The 16,825-nt window shown below is 43.6% G+C and overlaps 1 protein-coding gene across 1 annotated transcript in view; it reads left to right on the top strand.

The window, feature by feature from the left end:
• Nucleotides 1-1,563: 1,563 nt before the first annotated feature.
• The window catches only part of MAML2 (mastermind like transcriptional coactivator 2), a 361,646-nt gene continuing 346,384 nt past the window's right edge, over nt 1,564-16,825 (top strand). Inside the window, exon 1 of the mRNA XM_067750771.1 lies at nt 1,564-3,405. Coding sequence (XP_067606872.1) covers nt 2,893-3,405 — 513 coding nt within the window. The 5' untranslated portion in view covers nt 1,564-2,892. The remainder of the gene's footprint in view (nt 3,406-16,825) is intronic.

The raw sequence follows: 16,825 nt of genomic DNA, 5'->3' as shown, positions 1-16,825 counted from the left end.
GATTTGACCAAAAACTCTGTTATTAATCAAAACCCGTGTTACTGCAGGACGGTAGAGTGAACAGTAAATTTTAATGTAAATATTGAATTTTTTCTCTTTCATCAAGTATGATTGCTGAATATAAAGTTCCGGTAGTAATAGAAAGAAGATAATGTCTAATGAATACACCTTTTTAAAAATCAAATATAAAATGATCAAAACTCCTTCACTTTTTAATGACACCTCATGAGAGAGTTCTGCGTACAAATTTGCATACCTAACAAAGATATATTTCTGCCTTTCTCCATGAGTGGTGAGGAACTTAGCCTTGGAAGGGACAGAAAGAAGTATGTTCCAACGAGAAGTAAAGTTATATTCCATCAGAATGCACTTGTCCCAAATTCCAAAGTAGCATTCCAGGATTTGTGAAAATAAAATGAACTAATGTAGGCCAGCCTATCGAGAACTAAATTGTAGATAAATCCAGCCTTAAAATGTTCGCATTGATCTTACCCATTCACTTCTATCCACAGCTCAGTTTGAAGCAGCACCATGTTACTGAGATGCCAGAGTTGGTTTAAATTAACACAGCCCCATTGCTTGAGACCTCAAATCCAAACGACTTCCAAGTTAGGATACACAGAATATTTGTGGACCTGACTATACCAATCTTGCACTCACCTTAATTTATTCTCCATAATTGATAATAATAAGCAGAATCCAATATACATTTTGAGGTCTTAAAGGTAGGATTATCTGAAGATGAGGGGACAACAGTCTGTGTCAGAGATCTATCTGGTTTGTGTTAGTAAACTTTTTGAAACTCGACTGCTACATAATGATTTTCCTCATTCTATATGTAAATCAGACAGCTATGGAGACCCCAGATCTTGCATTAGGTCTGTCATAGGCAATCTTGTATTTTCAAAGAAATCTTTTTTTTTTTTCCTTTCTGGAACTGGTATTGGTAATTTCATCATGGTAAACTATTTTAGTTATTCTTACTGATATGCTTATGATCACCCAGATTGACTTATCCAGAGACGTACAAAGCAGGCGGGCAGGTAGATAGACACCGGCCTGTCCTTTAGGAGCTAATGATGTGATTTCTTCTCCTCTCCCTCCTCCCCCCTCCCGCAACGCGCACACACCCTACGTCTCCCTGTGACACTCTTGAACATCTCCTCCGTGCTCACTCAGCTCTCGCTAGGGTGCTCTGGGGTGTCATGGACAACATACTGAAAAATGAAAATGACATCCTCAGGGGGGCGTAACGGAGGTCTGGAAGGGAAAATACATCCCCTGGCCGGGAATTTCTTCAACATTTCGAGCTGGTGAAGTAGTCGACTAGAGGTTGGGGAATTTCCCCAGCCTTCTCCCCCGCCCCGGAGCCGAGGCGGAGGCTGAGCTGCGCGCGCCGCCGCCGAGATGCGCAGGCTTTGGGATTCACCTCTTCAGCCGCTGGGAGGCCCTCTGTGTTCCCCTTTCCCCGGCGCCGGCCGCCTTGCTCGCCTGTGCAGTGGCACCCGCCTTCCACCAGGGAGCCTCGGGCGAGCGCTCCCCCCGCCCCCGCCCCCCCCCCGCAGCTCGCTGGCTCTCTCTTTCTCCCTCTGTCTCACTCTCTCTCTTTCTCTCCCTCTCCTATCGGAGCACAATGAAAGCCTGTGTATCGCCGTGACTCCGGGCTGCGGAGCCAGTGTCAGCCCAGCGGCGAACAACAGACGGGAAAGAGAAAGGAAAAGACCAGCTACTTTCTTTTCCATCTCTAAAGCGGAACAATCCAAGAGATAGAACCACATTGCTTATTGCGAGTCCAGACCCTCAGATCCACTGGCCGGGGATGGAATGTACAAAAGTGGACAGAAAAGTGGCTGGACATGACTCGGTGCAATTTGCTGGAAGTTTGTAAGTTTGACCATCGTTTGTAAATTACTCTCGGAGGAGTTTGTCTCTCTTGATAACTGTATTAGGATCGAGCCGGGGGTGAAGACTAGGAACGTAAGCGGGAAAGAAAAAAATGTGTTGAAGGATCTCTCTCAGTGGCTAGTGACTTCAGACTGCTTTCATTTAAGGCTGGGAAACCTTAGAGGGAATGAGGATTTTACTGGTGATTGGATTAGCCGAAGAAAAAAGCATGGTCCAAAAGTCCAGTTACTGGTATTAACAATTGAAAAGCTGCCTCCCGTTCTTTGGGGAGAGGATCACATCCTGCAGTCCCCCAAAGGGGAGAAAACACCGGAGCAAAGGGAAAGGGAGGAAAAAATTAAAAGCCAAAGGACAGTATCTCTTGATTTTTGTACGTTTTGAACATTGACTTCAAAAAGCTTCTGAAACAGCACTTTTTTTTTTTTTATTTTTAACCTGAGGAAAAGTAAAGGCCGTGGGTTACAGAGACCATGGTAGAAATGGGTTTCTCTGCAGAAACATCCCCATAAAGAATCTTCCAAAACAACTAGGTGAGGGGGAGTCCAGCTCTGTATTAATACCTCTCACAATTCCCTTTGCTGTCTGTTCCTGTCTCTCACTTGACAATCCCTGAATTCTTGCTCTTACCCCCAGATCGATCGTGTGTTTACAAAGTACCTAGTGGCTCTTGTCAGCTTGGTGGGGGGAGAAAAACCCCACTAACTGTCCAACTTCTCCAGAGCTGTCAAATGCAATTAGAGTTAAGTTGATCAGGGTTTGTTTCCAACTTACGCTCTGCGATTGGCTTCTATTCTTTCTCCTCACCCTCTTTTACTCCCTCCCCTCCCCCATACCTTCTCCACTACTCCCCCCAACCTCTGAAGACCTCTATTCATGTGGCCCTGAACACTGAGCGCACATTGTCAACAGCAGATTTGCCTGCACTAACCAGCCATAGCCTCCTTCCACCTCACCATCCCAGAGGCAGCAATCATTGTGTCCAGTAAGATGGGGGACACAGCGCCCCCGCAGGCCCCCACAGGAGGGTTAGGGGGGGCCCCTGGGGCGGGGCTCCTTGGAGGGGGCTCGGTCACCCCGAGAGTGCACAGTGCCATCGTGGAGCGCCTTCGGGCACGGATCGCCGTCTGCCGCCAGCACCACCTGAGCTGTGAAGGACGCTACGAACGGGGTAGGGCCGAGAGCTCAGACCGGGAAAGAGAGAGCACCTTGCAGCTCCTGAGCCTCGTACAGCACGGCCAGGGGGCGAGGAAGGCTGGCAAACACACCAAGGCCACTGCCACTGCTGCCACCACTACAGCCCCTCCCCCGCCACCTGCTGCCCCTCCTACAGCCTCCCAAGCGGCAGCGACAGCGGCCCCACCGCCCCCACCAGACTATCACCATCACCACCAGCAGCACCTGCTGAGCAGTAGCAATAATGGTGGCAGTGGTGGGATCGACGGGGAGCAGCAGCCACCGGCTTCAACCCCGGCGGACCAGAGGAACTCGGCCCTGATTGCGGTAAGGCACCTGGTTTTCTCCCGATTCTGGCTGTGGTCATGTGGACTTTGGCGAGGGTAGAGCTGGCCTCGGCCTGATGTAGAGTGGACGGCAGTGCAAAGGGCCAAGATGCCACCTGACTACCTCAAAGGCTATTGGGTGTCTTGTTTGTGAGGTGTTACTAAACCCTTACTCGTCAAGTTCTGCTGGTGTTCATTCATGGGTTTTCCTCCACCTGTAGAGTATTCCTTAAGTGGTAAGCAACTTGAGTTTTCCAGAGTTTGCTCTGGGGTCCAGAGCTTGCAGAAGAATTGGCTACGAGCGGCAAGATCTGAGCCACTGAGGAAGGTCTTGTCTCAGGAAGCCTCCTGCTTTGGCGAGCCAGCACTGATTAGGCCCAGCAAGCCATGCTTAGCCTGAAAGCATTTGTTTAGCAGTCCAGATGACCTTTAGCCAAGCCTTTTCCTTCTTGTCCTATTTCCCCTTCCCTCTTTGAAGTGGCCCCTTCTCCTTGGGTCAGGAGAACATAAGTGGTAATCTCTAGCAGAGCAAGTTCCCTGAGCGTTCCCTCACTCAAAAACAAAAACTTGGGGAAATAGCCCAGAGACTGGTGAGGGAGTGTTTTTACAAGGCCTGCTCCCTGATTTCTTACAGATTCCCCCACTGTCCCCATCTAGCTTCTTGCCACAGGCACTACAATCAGATACTGCCCACTTACAGCCTTCACTAAAATGGGCAGGCGCGAAGGGGCTGTTTCCATGCTGTCATCCTAGAAAGTGCCTTGTCTTCAGCCATTCCTGGTGACAGGACATCCAACCTGAAAGTTGTGATTAGGTTTCTGGCTGGAAGTTCCTCCTCAGAGGTATAGACACACCTCATCCCAGAGCGGGTAGCCCTTGACTCATTGGTTCTTGGTGCTAGTCCAGGTCAGGTGACTGCCTGCCGTGTGCTGGCTTTCCCCCCAAAGCTGCTGGGCCCATAGCCTCAGGGTAGAAGGTGGAGCCCTGCCCTGCAGCCCTGCAGCCCTGCAGCCCTGCAAGCTTCCTCCATTTCTGAGTTCTGTGGGGATTCGGAAGTCCTGTGTCCGCTAACAGCACAGCTCCAGTTTGCCCAAGCCAGCCCTAATGAAAGTCAGCAACAGGAAATGGCCATGCAAGCTGAAACGTCCTCAAAAAGCCCAAAGGAGAGGAAGGCACTGCGTTGAACTCCTTCTCTGAGGGAACTTGAGAAGGAGCTCTAGGGAGAGGACATCCTCCAGCCAGGCCCCTAGGATGCTTCTCTGTGGGTCCTCCTTATCCCTGGCCTGGGTCTGTGATGGTTGAAGTTTCCAGAAAGTCTGGGGGCTGTATTGGTGCTGTTCTATTCCACCACACGTTTTGCTTGAGATGCCTAGAACTGCAACTTCCTGGCGCCAACTCCAGACGAAAGATAACTGCTAACAGTTAAACTGCCCAATGTTTGTTGTTTTATCCTTGGATACAATTAGCCTGTGGGATTATATTAGTGCTTCAAGGCCTAATTTCCTCTCCCTTCCACCTGCTCTATCCCCACCTCTCCCTGGAATTCCCTAGGACAGCAATGAGAGTTTGTTTCCTGAAAGAGACATGTTGAGGTAAAGGGGGGCGGGGCGGGTAAAGAATCACTCAAATGGAGAGAAGAATGAGGTTTGTATGTGAGTGTGTGTGTCACTGGCATCTGCAGCCAAAAGCATCTAAATGCCCTGATTGTCCCCAGTAAATTTATAATCTGTCTGCAAGTCTCCCAATAATACCGCCTTGTGTGCTTCACAGTCTCCTGGTAAGTGTTTCGGGGGGTGATACAGGGAACCAGGAGCCCAGCCCTTCTCAGTGGAGAAGACAGATCTCTGTCCTGGGTGCCAAGATGGGATGTGGCCTTCACATCCCAGCCGCTGCAAGGAAGGTGTCTGCTTATGGCCTCGTTCTTTTGGCTTTTGCTTTTCTCCCACTTGGAAGGAAGATGAGGCTGCCTCTTTTTCTTGGGGGCTTGGGTATGCGAATTGAAACCAACTTCAGTGGTTATTGTAACTTTACGACGATAGCAATATCCATGCTGGGAGGAAGTGAGAGCACCATGTCTGGCCTTTCCCGACTGGAGGCTTAACTGCTGCGAAAGGCAAAGGTGGCTGCTCCTTCACTCCTGTTCTGAAAGGGAATCTGCTTTCTCTCCCCTAACTACCAGCCATCTCCTAAAACATCCCCTTAGAGGAGCTCCCTCCCCGAGTGCCGAGAAGATTGATGAGAGGTGCAGTGTGAGTTAGGAGTAAAAAGTCCAGTTTATTTCTGATGGTGGCTTTTCACTGCAAACCTGTGCCATTGCAAGGGTTGATCCACCACCCCCCTTTTGGTTATTGGAAATTCCCTTCTCCATTTTAGCTTCTAAATTTGGCGCTTTGTTACTCAGCATGGTACTCAGAGATGGTGATGCAAGTACTGTATTAACCTGATAACATTGTGTCTGAAGGGAGGCCTGGGCATTTGGGAGTGATTCACTAAGCCTGTTAAATCTGCAGGTCTCACTTCGCTCAGGATCCTCTTATTTTCAGAAACACCATCCATTTAAAGGGGACTTTGCGCAGAATGGGTGTCAGAATTCTTTCTTAATACTGTGTCCATAACTAGATTTATTTCTGTCTGGGTGTGTTGAAGGTATCCCTTTAATAGTTAATTCTTATGCCCTAAGTGGCCATAAATGTCCTTTGGAGAAAAGGAGAGAATATTGATCATCTAAAATCGAATATGCACGGTGTCCTCAGATGAAAGCCCTGTGTCCTGCATACCTGCTAGTACAATGCCTTGTATATAGTTAGTAATATCTGAATGAGGGTGGAAAGAGAACTTCTGTTCTGTGGGATAGTGTTGTCTTTGAGGGGTGTGATACTACAAGAAATATATAATGTCTGAGATTTTCAATAGCCTGAGTTTCAAGAACAATGCAAGAAATAAACCTCCAAGCTGGTTCTAATTCTGTCCACATTGAGAGCCTAATTCTGCAGCCCTTACTCAGCCAGTTTCTTCATTTAACTCAAGTGCAAGTTCAGGGGAAGCCCCATTACTGCAGAGATTGCAGGAACAGGGCCTTTAAAGAGGGCCTGGATTGTAAGGGTTTAAGCAGATCTGCATTTCTGACCACTTGGAGCAGGCTTTAGGCACTAAATCATTTTCTGGTGAAGTATGTTTGAATCTTTGAATGAACTGTGAAACTGAATAATTGCTGGTCCATGGAACAGAAAGGTTTAGAGCTTCCGTGGTGCATTATTAATCTTTCCCTTTTACCTGAGACAAGCTCTTTTTCTGTTGCTTTAGACTCTGTTGCTAGGCTGGATAGATAAGTGGTTCTAAGTCATCTTTGGCTTCAGAGATTATCTTTTCTCTAATATAGTGTGGAGGAAAGAAAACAGATCAGACAAGGAGACTGCATCCTCGGGGTCTGTGCCTGCGTGATCACTAACAAGCTGGGTGACCTAGGACAAGTTACTTAGCAGTCATGTGTAAAACAGAACAATAATGCTGCCCTAGCTCGTTGAGAAAGCCAATGAATGTGTGTTTCTGAATAGACTCTGGAAAAAAAATAAGCACTGCAGAAATGCAAGGCATTATTACTAGTATTACTAATAATAAACTACTAGACAACAAATCATAATACCAGTTTTTCCAGGGATTAAAAGTGTACTTAAGCTTTCAGTTGTCTGTTTTAAATGGTGAAATAGCTTTTATTGTAAATAGAGGGGTTGGTATTTCAAATTCAGTGCTGTCAAGATAAGACTGAGCTATCAGAGTACTTAAGTGTTCCCGAAGGTCCCTGGAAATCCTAGTGAAAATGTGCAATGGTGTGAAAGTGTTTAGGGTCTTTTACAGGCCCCTGCACAGACCTGAGCAGCTTTGGAAAGGTGTGTCCCCCGGCTTGTGGCAGGAATATTAGAAAAGTAGTTTGCACAAATGACGTGGGAAAGTTAACTATTTTGTCAACAATAGTCTAAAATGTTAATTGTTAGCTTAAGAAATTCAAACAAGTTAAATCATTGCCAGAGTCCCCTGGTTATTTTTAACTGATAATAATCAAGTTTCCAATTGACAGTTCAAAATTTGAGGGCTGTAGCGTGGGCGTGGGGCTGAAAACAGAAACAATTCATTGGCCAGAGCTGGGTGTCTGCAGCTGTCCATGTGGTAAATATCCTCCGTGGGACAGTGATAGGAGTGTTTACATTGTTTATATGTGCAGCCATCATTTCCTTAAAAACTGATCTATTTTTGTTCTGTTTTCCAGAACAGAGTAATAAAGGGGGAGTTCTTATCTATCCAGAACCTTCCTACTACTTCTTTCCAGTAAATATAATTGTAAGATCTCACAAAGGCAAAAGAGTTCAAGTGCAGAGAGAAGTTGGTACACTCCTTTACCAAAAAATGGGTAGAAAGCTTGTTTTGACAGCCAAGTAATGTTAGTATGTCACCCAAGATGTCTTGCTTGTGTAGGTCAATGTTTATAGAAGGCATCTGCTTTCTTTGAAATAATGTCTTTGCTAGGTGATGCTTATCAAATTTTTCTCAACCTTAAAGTTTAGTGCGGTATGGCTCCCTTCTGCCATATGCTCCCCTCTGTACCTTTTGTTAAGTACCAAGACAAACATGGGTGTCCAAATGTTCTTAGGCATAACAAATATGACTGAAAGAGTGGCCTTGATTAGCTGTTTTTGTTTTTATTGTTGTTGTGTGCGTTTGTTTTTAGCACTGCTATTTAATCTCAGAAAGCTTAGAAGGAAATTTGAAAAAAAATCATCCAGTTCTGCTATGCATGGCAGCTAAACCATTCCGAGTGGCTTCTACTACTTCCTTGTACTTTAATCCAGTCCCTTTTATATGATCATAGGCAGGATCATGTTTAATGAAAACAATTCTAAATTCTTTCTTCTGCATTTTCATGATAATTTCCCTTATACTTTAACAGGTTCTGTGTGAGAATAGAGAAATACAGCTAAAGACCTAGTCCCTTCTTACTTACAGGCTAGTCGTCAATCAAGACCACATGGACACAGTAAAAGTACTTAACTAGGTAGAATGAACCAAAACTGATATAGAAAATCAGAGGGAGAGAGGAATAAATATTTCTTGAGCCCTAGAATGTCAAGGCACTTTTATTGTATTTTTATGTGATGCTTAAAAAAAAAAAAAGAGAGAGAGAGAGATGAGTAAGCAATATTTGGCTATTTTACAGATAAGGAAACTGAGGCTTAGAGATTTAGTAAATGGAAGAATTTTATGCATAGCTTTTCGAGTTTGACCCGTGTTTGATCCCTCCCTCACACCTACAGCTGTATGAGCTTGGGGAGATAATTTTCTTTTTGGGCATCAGTATCTTCATCTGTAAAGTAAAGCTAATATTCTTTAGCGTAACAGTCAGTATAGTGCCTGACACATAGCGGGTACTCAAAACATGAGTGCTGTTAGTAGTTGGTAGGAGAGAAAGTCAAACCCAGGCCAGGCAGCACTTTATGGACAATGTGGGTCCCCAGCAGGCCTGGGAGGAGCAAGAGAGAAGGTGGAATGAGGAGTGGGGCTGCTGGGTGCCAATGTGGGTGAACCTTGGGTGTTTGGGAACAGAGAGTGGAGCCTGGCTGACACTGTGGTCACGTGTGAAGAGTGAGGGGAACACGTGAGCCCGATCCACCTCCTGGAGGGTCCGGAGCTCTGGCAAGAGTGTATCAGAAGCCCTGGGAAATGGTCGAGCAAGGAAGGCTCGGAGGAGTCAGCGTCTGTGAAGCAATAATGATCCTTCATATACTTGAAGACAAGTATTACATTTCCCCTCCAGCAGCCTCTTCTCATTGCTCACTGCCTAAGTGTTCTGTATTACCTATCTTCAAGTCCCTTGAGCTGCTTAATGCCTTGCTATTTACACACTTCTCCCATTCACTGTGAGTTATATACAGCGTGACATGGCCTTTGGCATTGAAAGGAGATGGTTTTAAAAGCACAGTCACTAGACGCAGAAGAGAAACTAAAAGAAGCAGAACCAACTACACCTCTCTTCTTGGGCTGGCTAGGCCTTCCAGTGCAAATAAGAATTTCCCATGTGGGTAGAAGTGGGTTCTCTTGATGTTAAACTGATCTTCCCAACAAGTGAGTTTATTAACTTGGAAAAGGTCTTTTCATTAAAACAAAACAAAAAAAATCATAAGCAGAAATTTATGAGAAGCTGTGAGCCCAGATAGTCTTTGAGATTTACTTGCTTTCTTCCTTGCTTTTTAATTACAGGTGGGTTACAGATCTTTTACTAGCCCTAAGGAGTCCGATACCGGTTTCCCCTATTTGGTCCATGTTCACAGGGCACAGGGAAGGCTCCTATGGAGTAGATGGCTTACGGAAAAAATCAACAACTCCTTCCCTCCCTGATTCGAGGCAGGATGCTGGGATACTGACCATAGCTGGAGCGGCTCTCCATCTTTGGATCCTAGCTCTGACCCTTTCCTATACATATCTAAGGGACAGGTGTGAAAGAATGAAAGCTGTTCTTTTTCCTTGGAGAGGAGATGAAGAGAGAGGTTTATATATTCTCCACAAGGCTTGAAGACGACTAGAGAGTCGGCCCCTACCACAAGCAAATTGCCAAAGGAATGGCCAAGAAATGGGCAAATAGTATTTGACAGGCACCGTGGTCTCTGTGGGTCTTAATGGTTTTAGCAAGAGTTCTAAAATTTCATATCAAGATTGTGGACATGGGTGCTTTTTCAAGTTTGGGGAAATTATCCGTGAAGTCAATAAAGAATCATTGCGCAGCTATTCTATGCCAAGAGAATGAATGTATCCATGATGAGCGATTTGATATAGCCTCTGTCTTCTTGGAATTTACAGTCTGAAAGGGTGGGGGTGTGGTTGGAAACAGAAGTGTTAAAGTCAGCTTGAGGTGGCAAGACATCGTAGCACTTAAGAACCTGGGGTTAGGGTGAGACTACCTGGTTTCAAATCACAGCTCTACAACTTACTAGCTGTGTCTTCTTGGTTCATTTAATTAAACTCTCCAGCCTCAGTTTTCTCACCTGTAAAATGGAATGATAGTGGTATAACTAACTACTTTCTGGCACCTAGAAGAGGCTCAATACATTTTAGATGTTGTTATTGTTAATGTGAGAAGTGACATAGTCAAGTCAGATTCGTGGTTTTCCCAGCTCAGGATTCTATCCCCAAAAGGATGTCAGGGATATTTTATGCAAGGGATGTTTTTTCTCTTTATATTTATTTAAAATGGTTAGTGAAGTATACCATATTACCCAGTATATCTATACTATCCCTAAATAGTTTACTATGGAGATGCTGTCTGGGATGGGTTTACATTTCTATGAAATGGGTTGAATAGTATCCTTCTTCAGAACAGGATCAATTAATATCTCTTCCATTCCTGGGATTCTAGGACTCCTAATTTAGAACTTGACTAGAGTGAGTGTTTATTTGACTCCTTACTTCTTCTTGAATAAAGGCTGGGTTTCCATTTAGTTGCCCGGGGAGTGTGTAGTGTGGACTGTGTGGGTAAATGAGAAATTTAGACTGTCTATTGAGAATTTGGAATGATTAGAATAGAATAGTCCAAATTTACCAATTTAACTAAATTATTAATTCATACTGACGAGTAATTCTTAAGGGAATCTGGTCACAGAGTCGCAAAGAGTTAGCAGTTCCCTGCTGTGGAGATTCAAATGTATGCTTTTGAAAGCCAGGTCCCTTGCTCAAGTTGCCAGGGAATCAGTTCTCTCACTGCAACCGCACACAAACAGGCGGCACGAATTTGCCCTCTTCCCAACCCCGACCTGGAGCATGTTGAAAATTTCAAGCCTTGATGTGGGTCTTAGCTTGGAATCTCTTCTTTGCTCAGTACCTCCTCAAGTGTGACTTTCCATAAGAAACACGAGGAAAATGCTGCCAAGGCTTCAAAGCAAGTTTCTGTGAGGATAATTCTTAATCAAAAGCACAGTGCTTCTATGAAAAAGTGACAGGATTAGAATGAGCATAATCTTGTTCTTGGTGGATGATATTTGGATAGGGACGGATTTCTTGGTTCTAACTCAGAGCAAAGAATGTAGTCAAAACGTTTTTGGTAGTTTCTTTATTCCCCATCATTTAAACTTACATTCCCCTCCTCCTCTTGAAGGATAATATTCTGAGGAAATGTAGAATCAAACTCGTGTTGGGTTTATTTTGTTTTATATTGTTTTTAACAGTGTTCTTGCTTCTGGAGTCACGGCTGGTTCCTATGTTAATATAGAATCATTAACATTGTTGTTTTAAAAGTTCTCTTTTGTCAGAAATGTGGTTCAGCTTTCCAGCACACTAATAACTCTCACCCACATGAAGCCCAACACCTTGAATTCCTCACTGTACAACAGGCTTCTTTTCAGGTAGTTCTGAAGGATTTGAACAGAAAGTTAATTACATGTCTTTTTCTTTTTTTTTTTTTTCCCCCAGAAAATTTACTTAAGGCCAAAGTTTCCTTCAACTGCTAATAACTTACCAGGGGTTTGTTGGATACACAGTATAATCTCTTAGAGTCATGGTAACCAGGGTGCAAAGAAGTGGCTTAATTGAATACAATGTGTACTGTACTGTGTCTTTGGAATGACGATTGCCACACTTTGGTGTACACTGCTCATTTCTGGAGGTCTCTGGCGTCTAAATTATGTAAAAATAAAAACATTCTCTGGCTGAGCAGCTGAGAAACTAATTTTTCGTTGTTGTTCACGTAAGTAGGCCCATACTTGCTAAACTGGCAAAGGCTTGCACATTTGATTGCCACACTACACCATGTAATTTCAGACAGCAAAACCTGTGAGCTGGTGGTATTATCCCATTTGGTTGTTTCACAGAGGTGTTGAAAAAGAGCAAAGTACAGACATAAGGGTAAACAGGAAAGAGCAGTGGTCCTTCTGACAGAAACACGGGGCAGAGGCGATAGATCAGGAAAGTTTGCACCCAAGTCCTGTAGCCATTGCACCACCGAGAGCTTCCTTTTCTCGCTTAGATTCTTTGCATGTGCATCTGTTTGCAGGCTCATTCCCCCGGCGAGAGATTCTGAGCTGTCTTTGTGCTAAATTAAACATTAGTTTTCTCCTTGGGAACCTGATCTTCCAAAGACTAGGCAACAGTATCTTTCCAAGAGAGCTCTCAGCTCCCTCAGGAAGAGGCTAGCTCAGGAGCTTTCTCACCTCCACTGTCTGCTTCGCTCGTGTGAGTGTGCGTTGCCTGTGAATGTTTTGTCTAACCGAGTCTAGAAGCCCTTAGAGCAAGGACTTGTACTCTTGTTTTTGGTGTAATGCAGGAGGACCCATGCTGTCTTAGAATGTATTAAATGGAAAGGATCAGAGCAACACCCAGATCATGGAAGATTTCAACCACCCGTAGGAAGGAGTTTCCTCTGTTCACTGCCCCCCAAATTCCAAACCCACAGCAATGAAAGAGGGAGTATGTGGCAAAATAGAAGCCATCTCATTTCTAACCTTCTCATCTCCATCCTGCCCATCCCCTAAGAGGGCTAGTTCATATTGTTCTCAAAATAGGCACTATTCTATCAATTTATACAGTCTCATGAGCCCTTAGAGAGAAAACAGATCAAACCTGTTTCTCATAGGTGAAAAGATTAAACCCCATTTAAAAGCAAACACTCCAAGTTCCCATAGCAGTAGGGGTAGAACTAGAACCCAAGTTTTCTGACATCTATTCCAGGTTATATAAAGTAGTCCTTTTAAATAAATCTATAAAAAGAACAGTTAAAGACAATGTAGGATTTATATTAATTTTGATAGTAGAAGGAGCATGGAGTTTAGAGCCTATGGTAAGCTGTTTTATTTTTTTTTAATTTAATTTTATTTTTTTTAAAACATCTTTATTGGAGTAAGTTGTTTTTTAAATGATCACAATGATTCCTTCCATCCCACATGCCCCTTTGTAATGTGACTTTACCACTCCTCCCATTGAAAAGTGGATGCTATTTCTCCCCAGTGAACCTTGAGTAGCCTTGCGACTTGTTTTAATCAAAAGTGTATGACAGAAATGGCATTGCGCTACTTCTGAGAATGGGCTTTAAGAAGCTCTCTTAGAATAAAGATGAAAAAAAAGAAAAAAAAACGAAGCTCTCTTAGACGTAAAATTTGTTAAGGGTAAGTCTTAAGTGTTCTCCCATAAACAAACAAACAAGTAAGTAAGTAAATAAAAATAAAGAGGACAGGAGAAAACTTTGGGAAATGATGGATATGTTTTTGGCTTTGATGGTGGTGATGGTTTTCTGGGTGTATACTTATCCCCAAACTCATTGAGTTGTATATATTAAATACGTACAGCTCTTTATATGTCAATCATATCTCAGTAAAATGGTTAAATAAAAAAGCCCTCTTGTGACACTGAGACCACAATATAATGAAGGTGGTCTAGCCAACTGGAGGATGAATGTCCACATGCTGAGAACCAAGGTACCCCTGCCTCTAACCAGCACCAACTGCCAACACGAGAGCGAGGCCATCTTGGACCAGCCAATCCTCCAACTCAGTGGAGCCAGACAAGTGAGTGAGTTCAGGTGGAATCAGCAGAGGAACTGCCGAGCCGACCTAGAGGATCATGGGAAATAGTGCATAGTTTTAACTTAGCAGAGGTTGACTGAATCAGAGCCAGAAAACCTTAGCGTAGAAGACAGTTCCGCCTCTTTAGGTGTGTTACCTCAGGACGGGTTACCTAACATCTTTGAAGACTCATTTTCTGCTTTTCGTGATGGTAGAAACTATCTTAAAATGTTGTGAGGATTGTATGAGATAATACAAAAAAGAACCTAGCGTGTTGTCTGGCACATGGTGGAGCTTAACAAACATTAGTTTCCTTGCTTTGTCCTTTGTCTCTTCTCGCTGTGTTATAATTCAACGCCCACCCCCCACCCCCGCCCCACCACCTTTATCATCTCACTTTCACTTCATGGGCATCAGTGTTCTCATAGGCTTCCCCAGCTCACTGTTCCTCTGAACAATTTATTTTTTCCCTCCTGCATGATGGCCCGGTGCTGTCATTCCTCCTAACTACCAAATTTCCAGCATTCTTGATATGCTCCAGGGAGCACGTCTGCCTTCGGTAGTCTACCCTTAAAATAGAAAAGGGTTAACCTCATAAAGATGTCACTCCCCTTGTACTGTTATGCTGCCCTTGGGAGAGTCAAACAGCATAGCAAATATATATGGGCAATGTAATTGCCTTCGATCTTCTAGGTCACAGAAGACTTTGCTAGCGAGTACGGCATCTGGGGGAAAGTAAGCATATTCTGTCTTGAAGAACAGACTTTCTAACATCTATCCCTGTTATTGTTTTTGTGGTTTTTTGGTAGCAGATTACTCTAAGTGCATCATTTTTTCCATTTTACACTTCACAATAAATGAATAAACAAATAAAGAGGGAGTGATATAGTGATACTATATTATACTTCTAGTACTTATTAGTGATAATAAGCGAGTACTGGCCTGGGAACTGGATGTTGAAGGTCCCAGTGCTCCCACTGATACCAACTAGTAGCAACTTAGCCAAATTCTTTTACCTCCCAGGTGCTTACTTTCCTTCTTGGAAAAACAATGAGGGGCACTTGGTGGTGGTTTGGCCCACCTCTGAGGCCCCTTTTGGGTTGATACACTTTGAATAAGTTCCCTGATAGTTTGCTTCTGTTTTTCAGCTTTCAATCTTGACTTAAATATATCTGCTAGGAAGAATGGAAAGGAGATGTGACAAGAGTGGGAATGTTTTATTTTGTTTTTTAGAGGAAGTGCTAGTGAGGAGGGTCTGAAGTAATCTTGGAAACAAGGTCTAGCCAGCTGGGGCAGAGGGCGAGGGCACAGCCATATTAATTGCTTAGCACCCTTCCTAGAAGTAATGAGCAAATCACTCCATATCTGACCCTATTTGATGGGGTTTAGGGTTCTAGTATGAGAAAAACAGTTGTAGGACTAGAGTTTGATTCATTAAAGTGACTTTGGGGGGAAGCACTGCTTTTTTTTTCCCCAGATCTCCCAACTACACTTGCAACATTTCTGTGGGTAAAGAAGTTTTCCAGTCCAGTCCCCCAGTGAAATAATTACATGAAATATAAAATAGAAACCAAAAAGAAAAATATTCTTGTAGAGCCTTCCTTCCTCAGGAATTGACTAGTCTTTTAGCTGTACACATCGGTCTCTCCATCTGTTTGTCTCTCTTTCATATACATGTAACAATTGGAAAGTGCAGATTAATGGATGGGGTTTTATATGTGCCACCACTTCGTTTTTTAAACGTGTTTCCGCTTTAAACAGGAACTACAAAAGAGAGTCACTGAGGAATTGGCCTGGAGGAGGGGAATTCAATCCACTACCTCTTTCCCCCCCACCCCCTTATCACTGAAACCCTAAACAGAGAGTGTAATCACCTATTTCCCAAGGGCAGCCCTAAGCCCTTAAAACTCAGATCTGTTTAAGGATTTAATAGAACTGGAAAAAAGAAATGCACAGGATCTGCTCCAAATCAACAAAGGAAAATTTACCCAACCAAATATTCAATCTAGAGAATTTCTTTGATAGCACAATCCCTTCCTTCCCTATCTCTTGATTTAGTTAGAGCACAGATCTTCAAATTGCATCTTTACGACTCCTAGAATCTTGTGGGTCTGTGGATCACATCTTAGGCTCCAGGCCAGCCCAGTGCATTTTCTTTCACAAAGCAAGATAACTAGCAGGAAGCCAAAAGGGGCATTTGGTTTTGGTTGTCATTTATTTTGTTTCAAAGGGTAGACACACTCAGTTCCACTGTTAGATTAGAGCCAGAGAGATGGTGACATTTTCCCTAGTAACTTCTAAACTCTAGCTTTTCTTCTAAGATTTTTTTGATTTTTAGATGAAAATCCTTGATATTATGTTTTGCAACATGGCTTTTCTTTTTAAAAATACTAAGATAAAGGAAGTCGTGTTGCCTTTCTTTTCCAATAGAATGGGTCTTACTTTTGCTTAGAAAATGTGCCCCAGATTCCCATTACATGTGCACACATGCACGTACACACACCCTTTGTTTACCATGGTTATTTTTAGTATATAAAGTATTATTAGTAAATAGAGACACAAGTTGATTATATGGGTGACTTTACAGAGAAAATAGAAGGGAGGAAGTGTGTTAAAGAGTATGGGAAAGATCCGTTTTAAAGGCAGTTGCTCCAGAAGACAAGAGTATGCCAAACTGCAGAAAGTAGGAAAGAGAACATTGTATCCCAGTGGTTAAGTATGGAGTGACAGGAGACCTCCATTCTGGTCCAAGCTTAACTGCTAACTAACAGGGTGACCTTGGGACCAGTCAGTCCTCCTTTGTTTCTTAGTGTCTCCATCTGCAACCCGAAATGTTTGGATTCCTCAGCACTTTGCTTGGCTGGATTATTCTTGACACACAGGATT

Source organism: Pseudorca crassidens, chromosome 9 (genome assembly GCF_039906515.1).
Source record: "Pseudorca crassidens isolate mPseCra1 chromosome 9, mPseCra1.hap1, whole genome shotgun sequence".
Taxonomy (NCBI): domain Eukaryota; kingdom Metazoa; phylum Chordata; class Mammalia; order Artiodactyla; family Delphinidae; genus Pseudorca; species Pseudorca crassidens.
The sequence above is the reverse complement of the archived record's forward strand: the minus strand, read 5'-3'. Positions and strand labels throughout refer to the sequence as shown.